The following is a 22801-nucleotide window of genomic DNA, read 5'->3' as shown; positions in this document are numbered from 1 at the left end:
GCAGTGACAAATAAATGAATTTGATGGTTTTAGATCAGTCATTAGCAGACCAACCCCTAGGCTGAAAACGGCTGAATGCTCAGTAGGCAGAGATGCTCCAAAAGTTGGGCAAGCAGAGAGAAGCACTGAAAGGACCCCTTTGCTGCCCTACATCACAGCAGCCAAAGGCCAATCTTCACCCAGCCCTCTTAATATACATTTGATATCCTCTCCTACCTGTTAGAGAGGGGGTGATATATAACCCTGTCCTGTAACAAAGGGGGATGGAGGAGAAGAGAATAACAAAACACAAATCATCTGTGCCTATCCCAAATTGGGCAATTATTAATTAATTAATTAATTAATTGGTGTTTTTCAAGCTACTCTTATAATTTATTACCCACCCTTCGCCAGCGGGTCTACAGCAGGTTACAACAATCTAAAACTCAACCTTTAAAAACAAATCACAGTGGGTCCCCAAAACACACATAGAATTGTAGAATGGTCAAGTTGGAAGGGACCACAAGGGTCATCTAGTCCAACCCCCCTGCAATGCAGGAATCTTTTGCCCAACGTGGGGAATAAACCCACCGCCCTGAGATGTTTCTTCAGCATCCTCCAAAAGCTGTATTGCATAGGTGCCAGACACACCTCTGTAAGGAGGGAATTCCACATCCTAGGACAGGCTTCCTCAAACTCGGCCCTCCAGATGTTTTTGGCCTACAACTCCCATGATCCCTAGCTAGCAGGACCAGTGGTCAGGGACGATGATCTGGAGGGCCAAGTTTGAGGAAGCCTGACCTAGGATCTGCTGCAGAGAATGTCCTCACTTTGGCCACCAACAACACCCTGAACCTCTCAGGGTAGTGGAACTATAAAGGCCCCCTATGCTGATCTTAACACTGAATGGAAAGGTATTCTTTCAGATATTAAGAACTCAAGCCATTTAGAGCTTTAAACACTAACATAATAAAGGAAACACAGATTCAGTCGTAATATGTATAACCATCCTTAAGTTTATTTACATGTCCTCCTTCTCCCTTACCCAAACTTGCAAAGATGCCAAAGACTCTTGTACCATAACAAATCAACACTGTCCCTAGGAAGCCTTAACACTGTACGTATTTAAGTTTTAAAAATCCACCCTGCCTTTTTCAAGTAACCCGGTGTCAAAGTGTTGGCTCTGGGCAAATGTATCTCTGGAGGGTGTTTCATGATGAGGGGACCACCACCAAGAAGACTCAACTCTACCAAGTGCAGACACTGTTGCACAGCACCCAAAATGGGCAGAGAAACTAAATTGATTATGAAGATAACTGCTGTTGGAATTCCTCAATAGCTATCATGAAAGATCATCGGTAAAAGTTAATCTTGGTTTTAAAAGACAGACAAAGAGAGAGAGAGAGGAGGCAGCAGCCTTTCTCCTCTCTCCAAGACTCTATAACCATTTAGAAAAACAACATCTTCCGAGACTGGCAACATTCACCGAATTAGAGATGCATTTCCTCTGTTGGCTCAGAGTGTGAAACTCCTGTCCAAATGAAGAAATACAAACACAACGGATTTGGTCTGTGTGTTCTCACACGTGCACTTTATCACTCGAGCTCGTTAAAGCTCTCAATGTTCCGCAAGACAAAGAAATGTTTTGGTACAAAATTTAGGCGGCCATTAGAGTCAGTCTTTCTTTCTTTCTTTCTTCATCATGCAAGTAACTGCAGGTGAAAGCTAATACTGCAGGTATTCCCCACCCATCTGCCAATAAGCCATGAGAACCAGAGTTTATTGAAGCGCACCGTTATAAGTCGTCTCAGACAGCAAAAGTAGTTTAGGATTACAAATGATGTGACCTGCTGTAAGCAAGCAACTGTGGAGACCCGGGCTAAGGTTACCTTAAGGAAAAGAGATCCACAAGGGCCTTCAAGTCATTATAACCTGCATCTTTCCCCCTTTGAATCGCTTTGCACTGGCACAGGGGAATCCAGATGCTGATGGCACAGGATGAACAGCTGCAAAGCTCCCACTACCAATCTCTTAACTATTTTTTCACTGTTAAATCTGCAATGGGCCAACGAAAGCCTCGAAATGTATTTCTGCAGCCGTTGAGAGAGCTAGCTTACAAGACCTCTTGGAAAGGCTCATAGCTCAGTGCATGCTTTGCATGCAAAAGGTCCCAAGGTCAATTCCCGGCATCTCCAGTTAGACGGATTGGGCTACATAGACATGACTCAATATGACTCAATATGAGGCTACTTCATCGTTCCATATGACCAAGGATAGCATAGGTTAGTGATTCACAGTTGCTATTCTGAATCAGTAATCTGACGCTCTCAAAAAAGGCAAATTCCCTTGCCTTTATGCTGCTTGCTCTTGTTCACTAAACCAATTCACTCTCAGTCAAATTCTGAACTCCACACACCTGCGCACACCAAAGATGAAGATTCATTGATGTTAGTCACTTGGCCTAAGGTGAAGCAAAGAGGGAATCAAGAACCCCTAACGATGCAGGGATCTTTTTGCCACTTTGCTTTGGCCTCCTATTTCCTAAGCCATGCAGACAGAACCCAGGAACACAGCTGATTAAATTTACATCCTGCCTCTCCTCCGAGGAGCTCAAGGCGGGCTTCCTCTCACCCTGCCTCCGCCATATTATCCTCTCAACAACCCTTTAAGTAAGGTGAGAAACATCAACTCAGTGAGTTTCATGGCCAAGTGGGGGTTTAAACCAAGGCCTTCCTAGTCCTCATCCAACACCCTAACCACTATGCAGCATTGATGTTTAACCGCTATTGCTGATGACCATTCACTTGGGTCTGGACTGGGAAACTATGCTCAATGGCATTCAAACACACCAGGATATTAAGCCAACTTTAAAACATGGCTTCACAGGTGGGTTCATGTGGAAGCTGTTAACCATAGTTTCCTGGTCTGAACATAATGGGAAAACAGAGTTTATTTACTGAGGTTTGCTAGCTTCTTCACTTACACAAAGGGGTCAAAGAGGGACAAAGTGGCTGTGTGCAAGGCTCAGTCATGTCTCCGATTATTAAGCTAATCTATGATTGTCCAAACACAGTCAACAGGGCTAGAAAACCCATTCTCTCAAGTTTCCCTAATGGGAAAGGGACACAGATCAGTAACACTGAAAACAGACTTAAGGTTCTGGTAGGTACATATAGCAGAAAACAGCTCTTAAGGTATCCTGATCCTAGGCAACAGAGGAATTTAAAGAAGCATAGAGTTGGAAGGGACCCCCCAGGGTCATCTAGCCGACCCCCCTGCAATGCAGGAATCTCAATTAACGCATCCATGACAGATGGCCATCCAACCTCTGCTATAAAACCTCCAAGAGTCCCCACCTTCCTTCCAGCACTTGGAATTGAGCCAAGAAACAAAACAGGTAACGAAGGAAGATGATACAAAATCAAAGTTCTATGATCAGATCACAAAGCCCCCATGAAAACCCAGGCAGCTATGCTTTGGAACATGTCGCAGGCTTGCTAGGAACTTCTGTGGACTAATTTGCAAGGCTGCACTAAACATGAAACAGTTCACAGCTACAAGTTAGGGACTAAATGCACAAAAAGAATGATTTCGCACTTCAGGAAGAAGCAAGCATTCCTGCAGATGAACAAAGCAAAGGCCAGAAAAATTATAACAGCTGCCTTCTCGGATAGTTTAAAAGGGGGGGGGGGAGAAGCCTAGACAAAAATGGGAGATTTGGGGAAAGAAGCATCCCTCCACTGTATGTTTTGTATCAACAACAGCTTTATTGCAATTTGCAGAAAAGACAACCGATAATCTTAGCCAGGGATGTAAGGAGGCAGCGATTTCCGTGCTTTGCTGGGTTCATCACTTTATACTGTAAACCACCCTGTGATCTTCAGCTAAAGGGAGGTATAGAAATTTAATAAAGGATAATAAACAATCACAATCAGCGCGGTTTCTGTTCCACTGCAGCTCAGCTTCAGCAAAAACCTATGTCTATCTCACTATCCACTGCAGCAGAAAATAACATAATTATGTAATTAATTTCAATGCATTTAAATGGAAAGGAAGTATCAAAAACGACGACAGAAAACAGTGTAGCATTTTTTTTTTAGTGAAAAGCAAATACCGCGCTCTTATTCGCTTGTGTGATTTCTGTTCCTGACCTTGGGATGAAAATGCGGCAACTTCCACTCCCAACAATTTCTGACTGAATTCTCTGGCATCCTTAGTTGCGGGGCACTTTAAAGGATGGCTACCTTGCTACGGTCGTTGACCCTGCTCCACTTCATCAGAGGAAGCTAAGCTTTATTGCAAATCAACACATAGAGAAAACAGCCAACAACCTTGGAGTTAAAGATCGCCACCGTGCTCAAAGCGGGGATAGATGCTAAGGTTGCAAGTCCTAAAGCCCTTTGCTTACACCGGAAGAGGTATTTCATGAGTAACTCATTTCTGCAGAAACAACTGTCAACTAGCTCAGCTGAACGCCTGCATTTTAAAGGCAAACACTGGCCATTTAACTGTGAAAAATTAACTTTTTAGTTTAGAAGCCTCGTGGTGGAAAGGAAGCTAAGAGAAACTCACACAGGGAGAATCACAGCAGCATGGGCATTGCAAGTCCATTCCGCCTTGGAAGATTTTTGCCCACCTTTGACACATCCTTTCCATTACAAGCCCCTTTTTAAAAAACACAAACCTCAACAAATTAGAATGGACTAATAGGGAGGAACATCCAAAAAAGCAGGTGCGAGGCAAAACTACAAGCTTTCCACCTGGGGGAACCACATGCTCAACGCAGAAGCCAGCATATGTTTTAATATTTTCACTGCACCTTTGAGACACTCACTAAAGAAGGGTGGGTGAAGAAACAATAACCTCTAAATAAGGGGGGGGGTTAGGTTGCGGGCCTTTAAGAGAAATTCTCATGTTACTAAAACTCCAGACCTCCCGATTTGAGCCTTAAAAAAAGAAGTTTGTACCAAGCTACAGAGAAGTCACTGCAAGGAAAGAAGTTTTAATAGCTATCGCAAGGTATCCTGAAAAGCCGAGATAATTTTGGTGAACCTCAGCAAATGAAGGCAACGAGTGAAAAACAAATGTTCCAGGTACTTTTATAACAGGAAAGAACATGAAAGCAGTGCCTTGCTTTGTGTGTAAATAGAGTATTCCCGAGCTTTGAGAAAGGCACCTTTTGGACAAGATCCAATCATAAGTTAGGCACTTTTCCAATGAAATCTGTAGGGCACAAACATGAAATGGGTTCTTAATTCTCTCCATTAAAAACCAGTGGACCTTAAAAAGTGCTTAACTTTGGGCTGGACTGTGCCCCTGAAATACACTCGTATAGCCTCCTAAATTTGGAAAATAAGGCGGCATTTGTATGACATATTGCTGTTCAGGCAATTTTGAATCCTGTTCAGAGAACCTGGGCGGTCATACAAAATATCCACCATGCTTTTAAGGAATCTACTTCACTTTCATTCTGTATCAGAAAGTGTTAACTGAGTTACCACACTTATATCTATGCACATTGTGCAAGAGCACGCAATCAACACACTTGCACTTCCCAACTGTTTTCCTACCACATCGGACATACTGTACATATATGCCAGTCCATTTCCTGTAACCATGCTCAAACCTGTGAAATCCAATGCATAGGTGTCAACTTTTCCCTTTTCTTGCGAGGAATCCTAGTCGGAATAAGGGAATTTCCCTTTAAAAAGGGGAAAAGTTGACAGCTATGTCCAATGTGAACTGAAAAGAATGTGCAAGAATGGGGGGGGGGGGGTCTATGCACTTTGGCATCAGAATAAGTTGCATTCAGAGTAATCTTGACTAACTTGGTTCAGATGCAATCAAATTCAATCAATAGGCCTAGGCCAGCTATGTTCATTCATTTCAATGGGTCAACTCAGAGTACAGCTAACATTGAATTTAACAGTTTGATTTCAATGAGTCCCCCCCTGAATGCAACCTTATAAATGATGTTGTAGTGCAGCCTAGAGCAAAAACTCTATAATGTGAAACGTTCAGGACCTATATGTAAAGAAACCATTTCTAATATGCAGTTGGGATTTTACATGAAAATTAAGACAGAAAAAAGACAGAATTTATCCTTGTAAGTTTTGCCCATCAACTTTTCTAGCCAATGTTATAGAATGCAGAGATGACTTTCTTTCTTTTCTTTTTTTAAAAAAAGGCTTATGTATCAGCCTTGCAGATAATTCCACCTGGGCAAACTCGTTAGCTTAGTTCATGCCAAACCACAGTTATGGGTGCTTAACAATGGTTTGGGCATTCTGCCTGAACTGACAAACCATGGTTTGAAGCAGGTTTGAAGCATCTTAGATTGGCACAACATCTGAATTAACAAACTCCAGGTTTGGACACTGCACCACTCTAGAAGCCATTTGCACCATGAAGACAGAAGCATATATGCCCAAGAACACTAAAGCAGACAAGCCACTCTGTGCAATGGTTTTCCCATTGGAAGCTCAGACCATGGTTAGCCCAAACATTCCTCTGTCTCTTCCTGGGGAAGGGGGGGTTGGGAGGATATTGTTTGGTACCTGCTTAAGCTGCCCGGCAGAAGAGGGGCCAATAAGCAGAAGTGGCTTACAAAATTATTTATGCTTCTGCCTTATCAGCCCACACAAGAGCTCTGCACACACCCAGGGCAGTTTGTTCTCCTTCTCAGCTATTGCGCTGCACCTGCAGAATTCCCTCCTTAGGGAGGCCCACCAAGCAGTTTCATTGCTGTGCTTTAGAAGGGTGGTGCAAATCTATTTTCAAATGTGACTTAAAAGTTGAATACATCAAATAGTCTCGGTCAATATTTTGTTAAGCAGCTACATATTCTAGGAACTCTAGGAAGATATAAAAAAGTTTTTTAATATATTTTTGCATCTCACTATACAGGAACATACACATTTAGATCTGGGAGCTGGTCTCCCACAGCTTTTGGTTTCCTTCCCTACTATTACCACCAAAACATCATTCAACAGTTTTAAAATCCAACATCACCGGGTGGTAGTCCACTACTGCTATTTCTAAAGAGCTGCACGCTGTTCTTCTCTAGACGCCCTTTTATATTTTACACCACTGTTGCACAAGACTAAGTTCCTTCCCTCGCCAAGAGTTGCATGCCACAAACAAGTGTTCCATTTGAACAGCTTCTCCCGGTCCAATTCTGACACATATACCCTTGCTGGCTTGTGCCTGCAGTATCACACTCGAAGACATCCTTCCTCTTAACAAATGGGCAGAATGGTGCCAGGGCGGGGGGAGTTCCAAGAGAATTCAGTATAAATTAGCTTTGGAAACCACGTGAATTAAAAAGGTTCGGCAGCTGAGATTCCTCCAAGTCAAAAGAGGGGGGGGGGCAGTGGAGAAGCAGAGTCAAAGAGAACTCTGTAGAAACCTGGGCTTCCTACTAGCCCAGCAAACTGTAGCAAACATACCAATTTCATAGTTGTACTCATAAATTCTAAGAAAGCAATGCTGTGTGTTCCACCTTGGGCAGACCAAACCTACCCCGTACTTAATAACTTACACTGTACTTACTGTGCTAACCACTTCATGCCTGTGCTGTACAACTATTTCATTAACCCCTCCCTAACCAGAATGGGCACAAGGCACATCGTCTTTCTCTTACAGACAGATTTGATTCCACCTTTCCTCCACTTCCAAGAACACAGACCAGAGGGATTCTAGCCATGAGTTTCTGTCCAAGTTGACAGAACTAACGGGACCCAACTCTGGGGGACGTGGCGTTGACGCTAGATGTTCCAGTACTGGTTGAGAAGGACTATTTCAGCTTGCATTTTTTTAAAAAAAGAAAGAAAAACATCGCATATGCCGAAAGTATTTCCTCCACATTAAGAGGATGAATGCAGCACCACTGCCACCACCTTGCGAACTAACAGAACCAACCCTGAAAAGCTGGCCCCAACAGCAGTCTTGGTTCTGAGTTTTGTTTTGGAGGTAGCCTTCGGACAAAAAGCTCTTTTGAACGTGACTGACATGTCCTTGCAAGCAACCAAATGCATTACAACAAGGCGGCCCTGAAAAAGTCGGGGAGTGGGGGGGGGGTGGAGAACAGGTCACTTATCCAATCAAACTTAAGGCTCTTTGTTCCAACGCTTCTTCCGCAGGCAATGCTCAGAGGAACTCAGGCCTTCCAATACCAGCTCCCTGGCTCAAAAGCTTGTGAGTGAACTAGCACTTCTCACAAAGTTATGCACTAGGGAAAAAGAGGGGGCACGTTGGGAAGCAGCAAAACTAAAAACTGCCCCACATAAAGGCACCAAAAAGTAGACAGAGAAACAGACGAGCCCTTTACCACAGGCGCTCAACATAGTTGTCATTTTTATTATTAAGATCCAAGGTAGACACGAAAGGCTACTTGTACCAAACACACAATGACACAAGATGGATCTGCAAGAGACACATACCAGTAGGTTTCAGAGAACCTTCAGACACCAGGTATTCCAGCCTTAAAAGTCTTTGTTGCAAATTCTGCTCCTCTCCCCACCCACCACCTCAACACAGTCCATTCCTCTCTTAGTTTGCACTCTACATTGCTCAGCAATGTGAGATTCTCAGGATGCCTTGAATCCCCCATTATTGATCTTTCTTACCTTAGGTTGAGCTCGTCGAGGAAATGCAACTTTAGGGTCAATCTGTGGGGGAGCAGGGAGGAGAGAAAAGAAAAATGAAAAGCAACATAATTTGCGCAGATTCTTCAGAGAGGCAAAAAAAACAAACAAAAAAAGATACTGTACTGAATTATTAAGCCTTCATTTCTCAGGTACATTGAGTTTTGCATGGTTACTAACGGGGTGCAGAGGTGTAAGGGGGAGGTGATCATATATGGGGGGGGAGAGAGAACACACAGAAAGTGAACCAACAATGTGTTCTGTGAGCTATCAACAATATACAGTACTGTTTTTAAAAAAAAGATTTTGAGCTAAGTAGAGGAAGGAGTTCCCTGTTGCTAATTTGACCATCAAATCCTGGATGCTATACTCAATTTGCATATTCTGCAGATTGCACGCATTTAAAAATATGAGCAATTGGGAGGGGAATGCAAACCATTCTGACTTTCAATGCACACAATCTTCGTGCTGTTTGTATTTGTTTTCTTTTGGATTCTTAAGGCCTCTGCAGTTTTAGAAAACTATTTAAAAGAAAGAACAAAAACGGCAACTGCCAGTTAGGGGAGGGAACAGCTGGAATGCTTGAAAGGAAAGCTTTTCCCACCCCAAACTGTGTATCCCCAATTTCACTTTTAGCAGGGTGAAAGGATGTTAACTCTGAAAAAACTTCCTTTAAGGAAAAAAAACACAACCACAACTATCATACAGTCCTGAACATCCGAGGCTAACTATATGAAAATCAGTATCTGTTTAAGGCAGATTTGATTTTTTTTTAAAGCTGATTTAATTCATTAACATGAAATTCCCACCCTTCTAAAAATGAGAATAAAATAATAAATCAGATAATAAAACTCTGAACCAAACCATAGAATTTTTAAGGCTGTATCCTTAACTGACAATGGACTCTTGTCATCCAAGGTGCTAAAACCACAGATTTATAGCTGCCACGTAAATAATAAAAACGGTGACTTGTCAACGGGTATCTCAAAAAAAGGTAATAAAACAGATTCCTAAAGCTACAGTCTTAAAGTCACTCACTAGGAAGCAAGTTCCACAGTGAATTAACTCCCCCGCTCAAGTAAATTTGTACAGGGTAATGTTATTGGTCTCGAATCTCCTTTGGTCCTAGACACTGCTCAAAATACAGTATTTCTGAATCACTTGATTTAATTTAAAAATGTCATGTACACCTTTATGAACCTCTGCATAGCAAACTTGGGTGGAGGACAGAACAGGGCAGAGAAGCGATTCCGACTGACACAGCTTCTTCATAAACTGCCTATGAAAGAATTAACCTTAGATATGAATAAGCATGTTGCAGATATGGTGTACAGGTTCCGTTAACCAAGTTAATAGGATGCACAAAGCACAATCCTATTTCCTACTGAGGTCAACAGGGCTCACACACACATACCCCGAAAGTGGCTACAAGACTGCAGGCCTGAAAATAATTTTCACAACTTACTCACCAGCTTCTTCAGCTGATTTACTCACTGCAGGCTACTCGCATCAATTTAAAGCCTAACTTCTTCCTGCAAACCAGGGGCGAGTCTTTAAGAGAAAGCTTGGCTCAGAGGACCAATATCAGAGTCGGTTTCAGCAGGTTAAGAAAACCTATTCACTGCCTGCATAAAACAGGGGTATTTTCCAACCCGCTCTCATTCAACTTCTGTCCCTTAGCTGGCGTGTGTCATCAGACCACACTCCACTTACGATAAAAACTTTTTTAAAAAAAATTAAAAAGCAAGAAAAGAAAAACCATATATATACCTGAGAAATGAGTGACTATATACCACTGTAACAGTTCGTGAAGCATGAAGAGAAAACTCATAAAATCCTTAATCTACAAAGCTAACCCTTTCATAGAGATTAACATTGTCTACATATATACACATATATATATTCAGCACTGGCTAGATACTTTTCTACCAGAGAAATACAACAGGTACAGATTTCCCATTGAGTGATCTAAAAGTTTGGGGATGGAGGGGGGGTTTAGAGAACAGGCCTACCATTATTAACCAACTATAATGTTTGGGAGAGTTGATGTAAGTCATCAAGCTCTAAAGCATAGGTTAAACTCAAAAGGTTGGGTGTCTTTCGTACAGTGACTCTTTTGACTGCTCCAAAATGGGGGAAATGTCAGCCTAAAGCAACCAAGAGATTTAAAGCACGACCCACACGGCAAATCCATACCTGTTGCGTATCCCTGTCAACTATTTAAAAGAACAGCCGACAGAAAAAAAAGGCTACTAAAAATAAAAATTAGTTAGTTAGATACAATGCTACTTACTGTATCTACAAGTCCTCTAGGAAATGACTAATAATAATAGTACTATTTCTGATATGAATGGCCATTACCTAAACCAAGCTTTTAACGTAACTGTAAACAAGAGCGGCGCCTTCCATGTCAATACCCAACCGAGCTGCTTCCTGTGCTGAACGTTGAAACAGAGTCAAATGCTATGCAGGACAAGATACTATCAGAGGTCTAAGAAGTCAGCAGCTATAAAGCGAAATCCCATCTTAGCTTTCTCTCTCTTTTTAACTGTAGATTTTGGGGCAGGTAACCCCATGCCAATCCGAGTGTGCTTGGACCACATCATGGTCAAACAAATGCAGTTTTGGTCTTGCTTACATCACAAACTAAGTGATGTGGGTGCACCCGCAACCAACTGCTTAACACGATTCCCCGTCCCAACACCACCCTATGAGAAAGTGGTTGTGGCTGCCAAGCCTTTTACATACATGTAAAAAGCAATTTCTCATATCCTTTGCTAGCCTCTTCTCTCCTTCCCCTCCATATTTCCCACTGTGAGTTTTAGACTGTAAGCTCCTTGGGGACAAAGATCTCTCTCTCTCTCTCTCTTGTTCCTCTGTAGAATGCCACGTAGTTAATGGCACTGTATAAACGACAACGGTAATTAATACACTCTCGGGATTAATGGTCAATAGGTGGGAGGACGGCCAAAGCAGTGTACTTTCTTTGTACAACCCATGTTTACAAAAGGTTTTTTTTCCTGCCTGGATTTTTACACCTAAATAAATAAATTTGTATGAACATAAGGAGACAATTTCCCAGGAGCATAGCCGAATCTCATTAAATGCTACCACCCCACCAAATAAATAAATAAACCCCAAAATTATGAAATTCTTGAGCACGGCTTACATGCTCAGACAAGCCCAGCAGAATTTGTACATAAAAGTTATTAACAGCTCGAAAATATTTCCACCCGCTTTCATGCAAGCACGTTACTAGAAATTGGAAGGGAAAAACCACAGTTTGATTCCTGGTTTGTTTGTTTGTTTTCAAAGGAATCCATTACAAAACAGATCTTGGTAACATTAGTGCATATGTTGTGTCAAAGAACCACACACATAGACACACACACCTTTTACAAAATGGACTGTGTGCTATTAATGTTGAAGAAAAGCATCCACATTAATTAGTTTTATAAATGTCATGGGTGTACATCAGGCAGCTGCATCAGATGTCTCCCTCCTCAAAAGAAAGAGAGGAAGGCCCCCACTCCATATAGAGAACTGCTGTGGCAGAGGTGACCTTTCCCAGTGTCCTTTAATTACAATTTTGCTCAAAGATTACTAATGAAGTTAACAGGGCACAAACTCCCCTTTTTTCTTGTACCACAGATGAGTTAGGACTTGATACAGAACTGGGAAAGGTGGTGATAGCAGGAAACTCTTACACTCTTAAATCAAACTGGCATTTAACTCTTCAAGCCGTTTTAAGTGCGGTACAATGGAAGGACTTTGAATAACATCAACAAGAACTAAACAATGACTACGATCCCATTGCAACTTATTAGTTGCAGATCCACAGAACACACCTTGTTAGGTTTTTAAAAAGGGGGAGCATAATATCTGGAAGGGCATTAAGAAGAAGAGGATTTTGAAGTTTTCTGGTAATAATAATATCAAAACTTTTTTTAAAAAAAAAAAAACAACAACACTGAGCAAAACTAACATTTTTCTGACATAATAGAAAGCTTATTTTGTTGTTGTACATGCAGTTCTTTAAGCTGAGTGGTTAAGCTGCAATTGGCAGAAAACACCTAAGCACAACAAACTGGTTTAAAACTGAAGTGGCTGGCAAGTTATTTAACATTTTAACATTTTAAGAGATTTCATAAAGCCAGAAAGAATTTCCAGGCTTAGTAACAGCCTGGTGCTTCTTTTAGGGAGTAAAAAAAAAAATCTGAATGAGAAACCCACCCACCCCTCGCACAGTGCACCTCTCGACAACAACAAAAAAGGGGCACTGTCTCTTTAAATAAGCCTGTCACAGTCATAATATTGCAGGAAATAAAGGAGACATTAAAACGCCGCGCGCGCACACACACACAAACACCAATTCCATCACATCATATAACATACCGTCTTGGAATCTAATTCGTGGTGGGGTTGAGCTAATACTTTATCTACGCTTGCCGGATCAGCAAATGTAACGAAACCAAACCCTCTGAAATGAGACAAAGAACAAGAGAAGGTGGAGAGGGAAATGGGACACAGCGTGAACTCAGCACTGGAAAAGAAGCGGCAAAAATATATATTAAAAAAATATGGGCACAGTTTCATCTTCTCTTGCCCTCTTTCAAGCTACCACCCTCTCCTTTAAAATATAAACTTTGGTTCTGAAGAAGGTGAAGATTTTATATACCGTTCTTTTAATCTTTCCTCCTCTTCCCCCTCCCCAAAAAGAGAGACCTTTCCGCTTTGCTTTTTATGCAGAAGTGAGAAGTGATGGGATGTGACCTCTTTATTAAAAAGAGGGTAAACAAGCCAGAGACTATTTTTAATTTAAAAAAAAAACCAAACAGCAGAAGCAAGTTTCTCCGAGAGATAAAGTGGGATATAATTTAACAAGTTCCCACCAGCAAAAATTAAGCAGTGTCCATCAGCATTTACAAACAAGACTCAGAACTGTAAGTCAGAACTAGGAGTAGTCCAGAAGTTTTTAAAAAGAAAAAAAAAGATTTATAAACTTACAAGGAATCATATATATTTATATATATATATTTCTTAAATATATTGACACTTGCTTCATAGACAGAATATTCAGGCTTCCATAAAATACACACAGAGAGAGAGAGAGGAGGAGTATCCATAGGAAGAAAACTTTGATTTGAAAGATGACTTACCTGGAGCGCTTCGTAGTCGGGTCTCGCATGACCATACATTCTCTAATGTCTCCAAATTTACTAAAATAATCTCTAAGGTTGTCTGTGGGATGGGAGAAAAGAGAGAAAGAGACAGAGGAGGAGATGGGGGAAGGAAAGGGAAAAAAAACAGAAGCAAACGTAAACATAAAAATAATAATACATTATTTAAAACCAGCCACTGGGGAGGGGAGAGAATGACCTGTTATTTTCTTTCACAGAAGATGGGAAAGGATTCTTTGGTGGCGCAAGGAAGCTTCTTTTGCTTTCCCGCCCCCCTCGCCCCCCAGCCTGCCATCCCTTAAAAGTGCGCGCACGCAAATTTAAGGTCGAATAGAGGACTCGAGAAATGCATCTGTTATTTGGAGCAAATAAAATATCGCATCTCCTTAACCTTGTGGAAGGGGAAAACAAAAACAAAAAACGTGTTGTCTGTGAGAGTGTTGGAAAGGAGGGGGGGTTCTGGAGGGGAAGGAGGGGGGCAACAACCCGATGCAACTGACCTGGGATAACAACAAAGACCTATCAAAGGAGACAGGGCTGGAGGGATGGGGGGGAGTGGGAGATGGGGGCGCCCCCCACCACTCCCCACACGGCACACGCACCCTCACCCCCGTCTTACCTGGTGATGTTTGCCAACTCAGGCCGCCAATAAACATTTTACTGGAAGAAGAAAACATAACAGAGTTAAGCACAGATGTCAGATCGGCCATTTTGACGTGTAACTTACAAAAGCGAAAAGGAAGGCAGAGGTGGAAAGGGGGGGTGGGTGGCTGGGGGGGGGGGCGCCGAGGGAAGCGGAGCCTGGTCTGGCCAAGGGGAGTGGGGGGGAGAGAAGAGGAAAAGGAGGTGGAGAAGCAAAAGAAGGGGTGAAGCCGGGAACGAGCGGGGACGAGGAGGGGGGCAGATCAATGCAACCCACCCAAGGTGAGTAACTCAGAAAGAGAGGGGAAAGCAAGCCAGAAAGAGCCGGCACTGGATCAGCCATTGGGGGCTTCTCACGCGCTCGCTCTCAACCCCCCACCCACCCACCCCATTAACCCAGTTTTGTTAGAAAGGTGGTGGGGGAGGGCAGGAGAGCATTATAAAGTGGAAATGCAAGAGGAGGAGGACACACGCAGAGGGGAGGGGGCGGGCGGACGATCCAACTCACCCAGGGTCGTGCTGAGAGTCATTGGGGCTCCCAGATATCGCTTGGCTCCCTTCCGCCTCCATGGCTGCAAACGAGAAGGCGGCTCAACCCCGTGGAGAGAGAGAAAGAGAAAGAGAGAGGGGGGAAAGAGAGAAAGCAGCCCCCACCCTGTAGAACCCCCCCACCCTCCCCCCTGGTTCTTTCTTTCTCCCACCCTTTTCTGTCCCCTTTCTCTGATCACTTCTCTTTCTTTTATCTTTCTTTTCCCTCTTTCTCCCTCTCCCTCTCTCTCTCTCTCCCCCCCCTCTCTTTTCTCTCCCCCCCCCCTTTTTCTCTCCTCTTTTTCTTTTCTTTTCCTGCTACCGGCGAATATTACTGGCTGGAGGGGAGGAGAGGGAGAGAGAGAGAGAGAGAGAAGCCGGGGAACCAGCCAGATCCTTTCACACGTGGGATCAGCTTAGCTTAGCTCAGCTCAAGCTCCTTGCTTTCTCTCCCTCCTCCCCCCTCTCCTCTCTCTCTCCCTTCCGCGCACGGCCATCCTCCCCTTCCAGAGCCAGCCAGCCAGCCAGCCAGCCTTGCTCCCTCCCATCCACCCCTCCTCCCCCTCCCTGGAACGCACGTGGGGCGGAGTTCTCAGAACGTACAGTAACCGATTCGGGAGACGTCACGATCCACGCCGAGGCCCCGCCCCCTTCCCCGGCTCCCGCTTCTCTTCGCCCCGACACCCGCCCACCGCTGGCGCTCGAAGCGCAAGGAGCCAGGCGGACGCAGGCAGCCGGATTCCGCCTGGCAGCCTGGCTTGACCGTGACCTGGATCCTTTGGGGCTGATCTGACATGCGCTGCCTGTGCCTGGCAAAACAGCGCTCTGCCGCTCTCGCTCTCAGGGAATCGCTAGCCGGACAGCCCCACTGCCTTGCAGTCTCCTCCCCAGGTTTCTCCCGTGGTGGGAGCAGGTTAGCCGCGCTTTTTAGCTCCTAAGGGAGAAAACGCCGGTGCTGTCAGTGTCAGGGCAGGACTTGGGGCATCGGCCCAGGGCCCCTTGTCAGCAAAAATGAGCAGGAGGGCTTCTCTCGCACAACACACACATTATTATTATTATTATTATTATTATTATTATTATTATTATTATTATTATTATTATTATTATTATTATTATGTTCTGTAGTGCCCTGGGATCTTCAGATGAAAGGCAGTATACAAGTTGTTGTTGTTGTTATCATCAATGTATTGGTTGCTTGTTTACCAAAGTAACTCAATATATAAACAAACCCATGCATTGAAACGGCCATAGAGGGAAAAGACTGAAAGACAGTCCTGTTTTTTAAAAAAACGTCCCACCCAGTCAAGGAAGCCACAGATGATTAAGGGCCTGGCGGAAAAGAAATGTTTTTGCCTGGCTCCTAAGTTATGTAATGATGGTGCCAGGAGAGCCTCGCAAGGGAGAGCACAGGCGGAGAGTGACCCCTGAAAAGGCCCGTTCTCACGTTGCCAAAGGCACTCTCCGCGGACCTCCCGAAAAGCGGGCAAATGAAAAAAGGCCTACAGACGCCACAGGCATCCCTAGGGTCCCTTGCACCATTGGCAAGGAGCTGTACTGGCACACGCATACAAAGAATCACTTTGCCGCAATAGCCACATTAGAAATTACTGCAGTTTACGTGACCCAAGTACTTGAAGCATCCTGAGGGGGTAACTCAAAATTTGGTTGGAGCATCAATCTGTTTCTTTTAAAGAGGGAATATGGGACAAACTGATTATTATAGGATAGCACCAGTGGCTCTAGCCTTCCTTACAAAGTGCCCATGGGAAGGTTTGCTTTTGAAGGGGAGAAGGGACAGGGGGAAAGGGCTTAACCCTTCAACTGAATTTCACTTTTCGCTGATATTGTGTGTGTTTGGGGACTGTGTGTTTCTCTTATAAACATGCACCTTGGCAGAAGCAGCCAAAGGAAGAGTTTTGGGGAGGGAAAACTGATTGCAGAGACAGGGCTTAGAACCCACCTTCCATCTCCTCTCTTCTGCAAGGCAAGTCACAACCTCCCGAAGGCTATTTTGGTAGGGAAGAAAGTGGGGGCCCTTGGGGATTTGTTGTTGAACGTGGCTGCACCGTAACATATACTGTAGTTTGCTCCTTGGCAACAAATGGGAGCTGGTAGCTCAAAACGGGAGGAACAGCAGGGCTATAAGAAAATAGCAATACCTGCATGAAATCTGTACTTTGGCTTACATGACTGGCAGCAACCCATTCTGGAAAAGACATTCAGAAGAGACACTGAATAAAGGCCTTGGGGAGGGGGTCTCCATCCCGTTCATCATCTTCCACCTCCCCTTATTCATATCTTCTTTCCTTGTGCCCCTGGAACAGATAGAAAGTAATCCCACAAATTGCATTATGCCGATCGACTTCTCTCCGGTTCCTGGCTTAAATATAATCACATTGGCTGGAGTGGTTGGTAGCGGATCACAACCGTAAAAAAATGTGCCCCAAAAGGCCTGATCCCATATGCCACTCTGTGGGACTCCTCACTTTATTCTCTGCAGGGGCAATTTTGCTTGCAGGTGATTCTGCAAATGAAGGAAACTTGAAAGAGGCTGTGCTTTTAATCAGAATTACTATTTTTGCCTTCTCTTTTTTAAAAAAATCTAATTGTATTGCCCCACCTTCCTCAAAAATAGTAACAACACTGCTACTACATGGTAGGATAGGGACAATTTGCTTCAAATGTGCAAAGGCATGAAAAGGAGGAGCTGTTTATAATGTCTTCCAGTGTGGTGCCATTTCAAGGTCAAGAGAGGATTTTTAAAAAAATGTGTCACAATCCTCCCAGTTTATGGAAGACTCCCATGCAAAGATTTTGGACACCTCCAGCCTTCATAAATATGGGAATGATGATGATTCTAGAGCATCTCACATCCATCTTTGGATACACACCTCTTCAACTTCTCTCCAGTATTCTCTGTTTGCTTCCTGCATCCACATGGTGTCATTATATTTCTTTATATCTCACATTTCCCCCAGACCCAAGGCCGCTTACCAGAATCAAAACAACACGGACAAAATATGAAAAGCTGAAAGCATTTTTTAAAAAAAAAAATTAAAAATGTTTGCAAGTAATTAAACTATAATACAATTAAAACAATATAAAAACAAATATATTGAAATACTAGTAAAAACAGCAGAGAACTATTAAAAACAGCCGGTTCTCAAAAGCCTGTTGGAATAAAGTGGTCCTCCACCTGCCAGAGGAAGGACAGCAAGTGAAATACACTGCTGTTGTTATTGCTATTAAAATAATGCATTGATCACTCATTAAATAAATAAATAATGGATTGTTACTAGGACTTGCTTCTGGGTAAGCACAAACAGGATTGCTCTGCCACTGGACCAAGGAAGAGACTCGGGGCCATGTATAGCTGCTAGCTTTTTGGAGACTCTGAGACAACATTGTGCCACAGAAACTGTTCATGATGCGCAAGTTTCATGTGTGTGTGTGTCCTTCTGCTGCATAGCAGAACCTTAGAGTTGAAAGGAACCATGAAGGTTGTCATCTAGTCCAAACTCCTGCAATGCAAGAACTTTTTGTCCAACGTGGGGCTCGAACCCATGAGCCTGAGATTAAGAGCCTCATGCTCTACCAACTGAACAGAACAGGATGCTGGACTGGATGGGAATACCTGCCTGCCCTCAGCATGACCACTAGCAGATGTGCCTGTTGGATGGTGCCCACAATGCATAGGCTGCTGTCCCCTCGCAACGTCTAAGAAAGTTGAACTTTTTTAAAAAAAATAAATGGTTCGGTGTTTTTTAAAAAGGTATACGGAAGGACAGTTTTACATATTCCCTCATGCAAACTCCCTCTCCCCCTCTGCACTTCCTTGCCATAAAAGCAATCTTTTTAAAGTTGACTTTAGGAGTGAAATTAACTAGGCCACAGTAATCTGGTCCAGTCAATCAACTTTCCACATCTGGATCTCAGCAAAGACTCCTGAAAGCAGTTTACAATCAAAACGAATAGCACACAGTAATTTGTCCTTGATTCATAATTCTTTTTCTTAAGAACATTGCTTACCTATGATGTGGGAGGGTGGGGGTTAGCCTTGGTGCTCAGCCTGAAACCATAGTTAAACCCTAACCTAGCCATGGCATCCAAAGGCGGTCATGGCATGGCAAGATACCCTTTCTCAACTATGAATCATATGCAAAACTGACTAAGGAGGAAGGTGAATGCCTGCTGAATATATATGTTTAGGATTGGGTCACAAGTCAATGAGCATCAAATTTTAATAGGGTGGAGATACGGGGGGGGGGGATCAAAACTGTTTTCACTCCACACTTGAAAAATATTACTACTATTATTTAAACTGTATAGCCTGCCTTTCTTTACAAAACAAAAATCCAGTGGGGCTAACAGTTGGTAACTAAAACAGACACAAAAGCATTACAAATAACATGAAAAGGAACAATTAATGGGCAGTCAGAAAGGCAGAAAAAAACTACATTAGGAAAGGCAATCAGCCATCTCTAAAAGCCCAGTCTAAAAGCACACATATTCTACAGTAAAAAGAAAAAGGAAATACACTTCTTGTTCAAGACTATTGTTGGTACCTATGCAGAAATTTAATGGGTAGATGATTTGAGAAATAGAATAAAACTAATAATGGTTCGATCTTCAAACCCTCTGTGTTTGTATTTCACATAATCATAGAATCATAGAAGGGATACCAAGAGGCATCTAGTCCAACCTGCTGCAATGTAGGAATCACAGCTAAAGAATGCCTGACAGATGGCCATCCGAACTCTGTTTAAAAGCCCCCAATGAAGGAAGTACCCACCTCCTTGCAAGACAGTCTCTTCCACTGTTGAGCAGCTCTTACCTTCAGAAAGTTCATCCTAATCTTTAGTTGGACTCTCCTTTCTTGTAACTTGAATGCGTTAGTTTGGGTACTACCTGCCAGAGCAGCAGAAAACAAGCTTGCTCCATCTTCTTTATCATCTTGGTCGTCCTCATCTGCAGGAATTCCAGTTTGGCAATACAGTATACTTCTTAAACTGTGAAGCCCAGAACTGGACACAGTACTCCAGGTGGGGTCTGACTAAGGCAGAATAGGAGTGGTACTACTATTTCCCTTTATTATACATATAGATAATTTAAGATGTTTCTTAGGAATGTAAGATAAATAGATTTATGGGAAAGTATGTATCCATTCTTAAAGAAATCAGCCCTGAGTGTTCACTAGAAGGACAGATCCTGAAGTTGAGGCTCCAGTACTTTGGCCACCTCATGAGAAGAGAAGACTCCCTAGAAAAGACCCTGATGTTGGGAAAGATGGAGGGCACAAGGAGAAGGGGACGACAGAGGATGAGATGGTTGGACAGTGTTCTCGTAGCTACTTACATGAGTTTGGCCAAACTGCGAGAGGCAGTGAAGGATAGGGGTACCTGGCGTGCTCTGGTCCATGGGGTCACGAAGAGTCGGACACGACTGAACGAAAGAACAACAACAAATGTATTTATAATATGTTAGAATACAAACGATATGATGATGTCCTTTTTTCTCTTCTTTCTTGTGCTATAACTATGGGGCGGTATTTTTTATTTAATAACAATGATTTTTTTTAAAAAAACACCCCTCATGATTGATTAGCTAAAATCCAGCAGCAGCCCTAGTAAGGACGTATAAGCTGGACCCAAAGGCAAGTACATTTCTCACCCCACCACCCCAAAAAAATAAGGACAACACAATGCAGGATAATGCAATAGGTTACATCCAACATTAGTCATGCTCAGATTAGACCCATTGAAATTAATGGACCAATGTTACTCATGCCCATTAATTTCAGTGGGTCTATTCAGTGTTGACACCGGAGAACAGAAGATATATAATTATCCAACCGAAACATCAATATTTCAGGTCACTTGGTGGCAAGTGTTACCAAGCATCATTTTTAATTTGAACTTTAATGTTTTATCTGTCTTTAATGCATGCCTCCTTGAGCTCCTTGGGGGGAAAGGTGGGATATAAATATAACAAATAACTAAATTATTTTGCTGGAGGGCAAACATCTATGAACATAAAAACCAGCCTTACAGGGTCACAGCAGTGGCCTATCTAAAGATCATAAGATGAGCCCTGGTGGATCAAGCCAAAAGCCCATCTCCTCCAGCATCCTTTCTTCACAGGGGCCAACCAGGTGACTTTGGGAAGCCTGCAAGGAGAACCTAGATCCAATAACCCCACTTGTGAATCTGATCAATTGGTATTCAGAGACATATAGCCTCCAAAAGTGCAGGTAGGACATAGCCACTGAGGCAGGCAGCCATTGATTGCTTTGTCTCCATGAATTTATCTACTCCTTTTTTAAAAGTCATCCAAGTTGGTCACCAATTGCTACATCCTGTGGGAACAAATTCTTTAGTTTAACCAGGCACTGCATGAATAATTACTTGCTTTTGTCTGTCCTGAATATTCCACATCTAGCTTCATATTGGTTGTAGGCAACCTAGTGCCTTTCAGATGTTTGTGCTCCATTGGCTGTGGCCAATGGAAGTTGGGGCCCACATGAACTGGAGGGCACCGCATTGGCTATAAGAACATTGGGAAGTTTGGCTTAGCTATCTCTTTTAAGAGACCCAGTCGGCTGCCCCAGAAACAGGCATTTATAGAGTCCTTCATGATCCTTTTGACATCTCTTCTCTCCTTTCCCCCTCATCCTGGGAGAGATTTGACTGCTTGTATTGTTAACATTCCCATATTATTATAAGATCTCATAATAATGTTTTGAACATTCAATGCTCTTTCTTTCTTTCTTTTCATTTGCCATTTAAATCAGACTATATTCCAAAGCAGACTTTTAAGCCTTGCCCAGACCTCTGCCCTGCCGACAAGCGCTAACTGAAAAGGCACCACCAGTGTTATTTCCAGCCAAAACAATGTCCAATCAATCGCAAAGACTGACTGCTACTCAGCCCTGTGCAGAACACTGGTTCAACTGCACACACAACCCCAGTGGGGTAATCAGGGTTTTTTAAACAGATTTGCCAACTGCACGAGCGCCCTGTCAGACACAGAAAAAGAAAAGGCCGAAATGAACACAAAAGCGTGTTTTGCTCCTTGTTTACAGCCTGCATCAGGGGTACTCCACAGGAGCCTTATCTACCACCCGGCAACATTTCATATTTTAATCTGCCTTAGTTCAATAACGAACAGGTACAAAAATATTTACAAGGATGCAAACAAGGCATTAAACTGCCTAAAGATGAAGGTGTGGAAGACAAGACTCCAGCTAAAAGAAGAAGGTCCTTTAATATGGTTTGGACAGTTCGTTTTAAGTATGGAAATTGAATGCGTTCCAACCCTTCTATAATTTGCGTGCATGCTGTTCCTGACATGGCCTGTCATTCAAGTGCTTAATAAACACATACTTCTAACATGTCTAATTTCCCCATTATTCAAAATGAATATTATCAGCTTTCCAACTGCACAAATCCACACGCACCCCGACTCTACATTTTGTGTCCAACTGCACACTAAAAACAAAACAAAAAACCTTGGGGGTGATGATTCACTGCGCATCTGTTTGGGCACATGCGCAGCCTCCCGTTGCTCCGACCTTTTTCTCAGGCACGCTCTCCTTTTGCCCACTCGCCTCTGCCACGTTTGCCTCTCTCCAGTGGGAGGCTTTATGGGATTCTATACATATTTATCGTATTAGAATGATTACATAAGGAAGCAAACAAGAAATGGAAGAGCTGTTGAATATGAATGCAAAGTACCCACCCTGTGGCACATCCTGTCGCTTGAGGCACTGTGGCCTACATTTTGCAGAAATATTCATTCATACCAAGTATGAGCCAAGTAAACACTTCA

General features: G+C 43.1%; 1 protein-coding gene and 1 long non-coding RNA gene across 30 annotated transcripts in view; one reads left to right on the top strand and one right to left on the bottom strand.

Annotated features, from left to right (window-relative positions):
• Window positions 1-15104, bottom strand: part of MSI2 (musashi RNA binding protein 2) — a 394953-nt gene extending 379849 nt beyond the window's left edge. For 28 of the 29 annotated variants that reach the window (XR_004427934.1, XR_004427936.1, XM_033171346.1 and 25 more), the window contains exons 1-5: window positions 14955-15104; window positions 14424-14464; window positions 13784-13865; window positions 13020-13104; window positions 8607-8648 (exon numbers count right to left, since the gene is read on the bottom strand). Coding sequence is in view for 26 of the 29 variants with exons in the window: in XM_033171346.1 (XP_033027237.1) it covers window positions 8607-8648; window positions 13020-13104; window positions 13784-13865; window positions 14424-14464; window positions 14955-15016 (312 nt within the window). In the remaining 3 variants the exon portion in view is untranslated. Of the gene's footprint in view, window positions 1-8606; window positions 8649-10985; window positions 11008-13019; window positions 13105-13783; window positions 13866-14423; window positions 14465-14954 lie in introns of those variants that run through there. The other variant, XM_033171369.1, reaches the window with a different exon arrangement.
• A 742-nt stretch (window positions 15105-15846) lies between these two features.
• On the top strand, window positions 15847-22366 carry LOC117060232. The gene is made up of 2 exons (XR_004427980.1): window positions 15847-15887; window positions 21765-22366. It is a non-coding gene; the product is annotated as an uncharacterized LOC117060232 (long non-coding RNA).
• The last annotated feature ends 435 nt before the right edge of the window (window positions 22367-22801 follow it).

Source organism: Lacerta agilis, chromosome 15 (genome assembly GCF_009819535.1).
Source record: "Lacerta agilis isolate rLacAgi1 chromosome 15, rLacAgi1.pri, whole genome shotgun sequence".
Lineage (NCBI taxonomy): Eukaryota > Metazoa > Chordata > Lepidosauria > Squamata > Lacertidae > Lacerta > Lacerta agilis.
Note: the sequence above shows the minus strand (reverse complement) of the source record. Positions and strands in the feature narration are given on the sequence as shown.